The 3,917-nt window shown below is 44.6% G+C and overlaps 1 protein-coding gene across 1 annotated transcript; it reads left to right on the top strand.

Moving 5' to 3' along the window:
• The first annotated feature begins 1,136 nt into the window (after positions 1–1,136).
• On the top strand, positions 1,137–2,569 carry LOC131999367 (thymosin beta-10-like). Its single transcript, XM_059372125.1, has 3 exons — positions 1,137–1,169; positions 1,222–1,247; positions 2,473–2,569. The coding sequence occupies exons 1-3, from the start codon at positions 1,137–1,139 to the stop codon at positions 2,567–2,569; spliced, it is 156 nt and encodes a 51-aa protein (XP_059228108.1).
• The last annotated feature ends 1,348 nt before the right edge of the window (positions 2,570–3,917 follow it).

Raw genomic sequence — 3,917 nt, forward strand, 5'->3', positions numbered from 1 at the left:
TTCGAGGTGCCTGGAAAAATGGTCCTTATCCAAGGCTCCAGGATCTATATAACAGACTAGTCCCCGACTTAGTGAACTAAAACATTAGCCATTGTATACAGGTCAGTGGTTGGCTGATTTCTCTGCATGATCAGCCTGTGGTATTCAGCCAGTGACTAGGCTCATTTAGAGGGGCCAGAGGCTTCACTAGCCTGCCTGGGGCCTGGCCACAGTGGCTGGAGGCTGGACTCAGCGGGGCCCACCCCTTCTCCACCCAGGTTTTCCAGGAGGGTGTTTGGATTTAGATGACGGGGCGGTGCCCCAAGAGGTCACGGTAGAAGCGCAAAGACCAGACACAAATCCAGTGTACATTCCCCTCCCCTGCACTCTCCGCCCGACGCAGGCCCACCAGACTCACAGGGAGGCAACTGGGCCTGCTCTCCGTGGAACGGGCATCAGAGAGTTTGCTCACATCTCCAATCCACTCCACCCAGCTACTCACAACCAGTGTGTGCGTGTGCGTGTGTCTGTTTATGGACGGTAGAAGAACAGATCTCCAAATACTTGAGGGCTACTCATGTCATCTTATGCTGGGAACCTTACTCTTTTTCAAGGCTAGAAGTGAAGTCATTGTCTCCCCTTTTTTTCTGAAGGGGCTGCCCTGCACACAGCGGGCACATCCCTTCAGACCGCAGCTAGGTCCCCGCAGCCCTCCTGACTGTGCAATACAAGTGCCTTCCCACCTCAGACCTGGATCCCTGAGGAGCTGTTCCTGCGTGGGCTGCTGGTGGGTAGGGACGAGGAAGAGGGAAAGAGCCGTGTTACTAGTTCCAGTGGTATTTTGAGACTCAAGCTGAATTTCTGCAGGAAATCCTGTCTTCTACCCTCCACATTCCTGGCTCCACCCTCCCCTTCCGATAAGGATCTCGGGTCCCTAGGCGCCAGGTAGCATGCCAGTTCCCTGGATGTCTTGACGTGGAGAACAATTCGTTTTCAATTTCTACAGGATTCAAGCAACAGAAAGAGGGCCAAGAGTTGTGTTCTAGAATCAGAACTGTCCCTTCCTAGAAACCTCAGGGCAGGACTGCCCCCTCTTCATGAGACAGTACAAGTTTAGAAAGCAGTAGGATGAATCATAAAGACCGGTTACCCTGGAAATGGGGCTGGGTTGGGGTAACACAGTTAAACGTGTGAGGGGCTTGCAGCCATTGAGATCAAATTGCTTGTGTTCCCTGGCTGGAGAAACCCGAGATGGGCTCGTTATGTAGGCGGACCTTTTTTTTTTTTTTTTTTGTCTTTTCCTTTTCCTCTTCTTTCCTTTCTTATTTATTTTCTTTCCTTTCTCTCTCTCTTTTAGTGAACAGAATTAAAATAAAACATCAGCTTGCTACTGACATCTGAATTAGCAAAAGGAAAAGTAAAAACAGTAGCAGACTGTTACAAAGTTATTATTTCCTTTCTTCCTCCTTTACCTTCTTCCCCACGTGGACAGTGTGTGTTTCAGTCCCAATTGGAGGTGCAGGAGGTCCTCCTGAGCTCCAGTTACAGGCTTTTGAAGAGGTCCCTGGGGCATCCACAAAGTGCTCCTGCTTCAGGCTAGAAAGGACTTGAGCACCCCAAGACCCTTTCTTCCCCTGGGTCATAAGTGCATAAATTAAACCTGAGACTTGAAAAAGATGGAAATTTTAATGGAGGCATTATTTCTAATCATGTCCTGCTTATTCCCTTTTAGTTTATTTTTCAGAGATATGAATACCACATTTCACTATAAATAGTACTTTGGTGAAGGGGGAAAATAAAGAGAAGCTGTTTGACGATCTCATCTTCCATCTCCATCCCCTCCTCCTCCTCCAGCTTTTTGTGTTGAAATTTTAAGCATACAACCAACTGGGAAGAATGTTACTGTGAACAACTGTGTATCTAGCAGGATAATATACTACTGACTTTTTTTTTTTTTTAAAGAGAGACAGAGAGAGAGAGCATGGGATTGGAGGGGAAGATGGAGAGGGAGAGAGAATCTTAGGCAGGCTCCACAGCCAGTGCAGAGCCTGACACAGGGCTCAATCTCATGACCCCAAGATCACTACCCAAGCCTTTAAAATCCAAGATCACTACCCAAGATCACTACCCAAGCCTTTAAAATCCCAAGGTGGATGCTAACTGACTGAGCCACCCAGGCACCCCAGCACTGACATTTTTAATACACTTGCTTTATTACATATCTATCATCAGTTGAGATGATCTTAAACTCCAATTTGAGTAATAGTGTACCTCAGTTTCCATTGATGCGATAAGATTTTACTAACAGTTGTGAATTCCCATGGACTTGAGGCACTGCTGTGTTTGATATTTTCTCTTCTCGGTCTCTGGCTGCAGCAAGAGGCTCCCATGAGAGGAAGCGCCAGGCGCTGGGCTCGGAGCGGAACTCCACGGATCACTTTAAGAAAACGGCAGACCTCAAGAGGGACGGGGGTGAGGGGGGTGGGGGGCCAGCTTCAATAAGGCCAAGCTGAAGAAAACGGAGACGCAGGAGAACACCCTGCCCACCAAGGAGACCACTGAGCAGGAGAAGTGGAGTGAAATTTCCTAAGAACCTAGAGGATTCCCTGCTCCCGTGATCTTCGAGACACCCCAGTCGTGATGTGGAGTTAGAAGAGCCACCCGCAAGATAGATAGGAGCGACAAGCTGCCCTGTGAACCCGGGCACTCCATGCCCATGCCACCGACTTGCACATCTCTGAGGGGACCGTCCCCCCCAGTCGGACTGCCGTATTCTCCAGTTTGCCCCTGGGATATTGTAGCAAATTATGTGTATGTTTAATGAAAATAAAACACACCTCGTGGCAATAAAATAAAATAAAAAATAAAAAATTTCTTTTCTCTCCTTCCTCCTTTGTAAGATGACTTTCTCATAAAGGTAAAAAAAAAAAAATCTTGTAATATTTAAGATCAACAACTATAGCACCAAGAAGAGAATAAGTTGTTTAAAATGACCTTATTGATTAAGAATAACCTTATTGATCAAATGCTCCCATGGGAGAGAGGACATATCGGGAAACCACAGATATTTATGTGTGAATCTGTAATGTGTGTACGTGTAGAGAAGGAGAGAAAAATATTAGTAACCAATTTAACCATTCCTTGTATGAAACTAAATCTCTTGGATAACATGATGAAGTTAGTTCATCTTTTGATAAGAAAATAATGACTGAGGAAAAGACCATGGGTCATTGTGTAGGTTGAACATATAAAATATCCCCGAGTCATGAAAGAACTTTCCTCAGCTTCACTGAGATCTAATTGACATAGAAGCACTGTATACGTTTAAGGTGTACAATGTGATGATTTGATACAAGCATATATTCTGAAATAACCACCACACCATCACCCCACATAATTACTATTTTTTGTGTATGACAACATTTAAGATCTACTCTCTAAGCAATTTTCAAGTATATAACACACTATTGTTAGCTATGGTCACCACGCTGTACATTAGATCCCCAGGACTTACTTTATAACTAGAAGTTGGTACTCTTGGACAAACATCTTCTCGTTTTCCCCCAGGCCCTGGCAACAATTCTACCCTCTGTTCTACGAGTTTGGGTTTTTTTTTTTTAGATTCCATATATAAATAATATCATAACAGTTTTTGTCTTTCTCTGACTTCTTTCACTTGTCATAATGCCCCCATGGTCTAGCCATGTTGTCAGAAATGTCAGGCGTTTCTCCTTTTTATGGCCAAATAATATACCATTGTCTATATAGACACCACATCTTCTTTATCCATTCATCTGTCACTGGACACAAGTTGTTTTCATGTCTTGGTTATTCTGAATGGTGCTTCAATGAACACAGGAGTATAGACATTTCTTCAAGATAGTGATTTCATTTTCTTAGGATACAGACCAAGCAGTGGAATTGCTGGGTAGAGGGTA

This window comes from Mustela nigripes, chromosome 13 (assembly GCF_022355385.1).
Source record: "Mustela nigripes isolate SB6536 chromosome 13, MUSNIG.SB6536, whole genome shotgun sequence".
In the NCBI taxonomy this organism is placed as follows: domain Eukaryota; kingdom Metazoa; phylum Chordata; class Mammalia; order Carnivora; family Mustelidae; genus Mustela; species Mustela nigripes.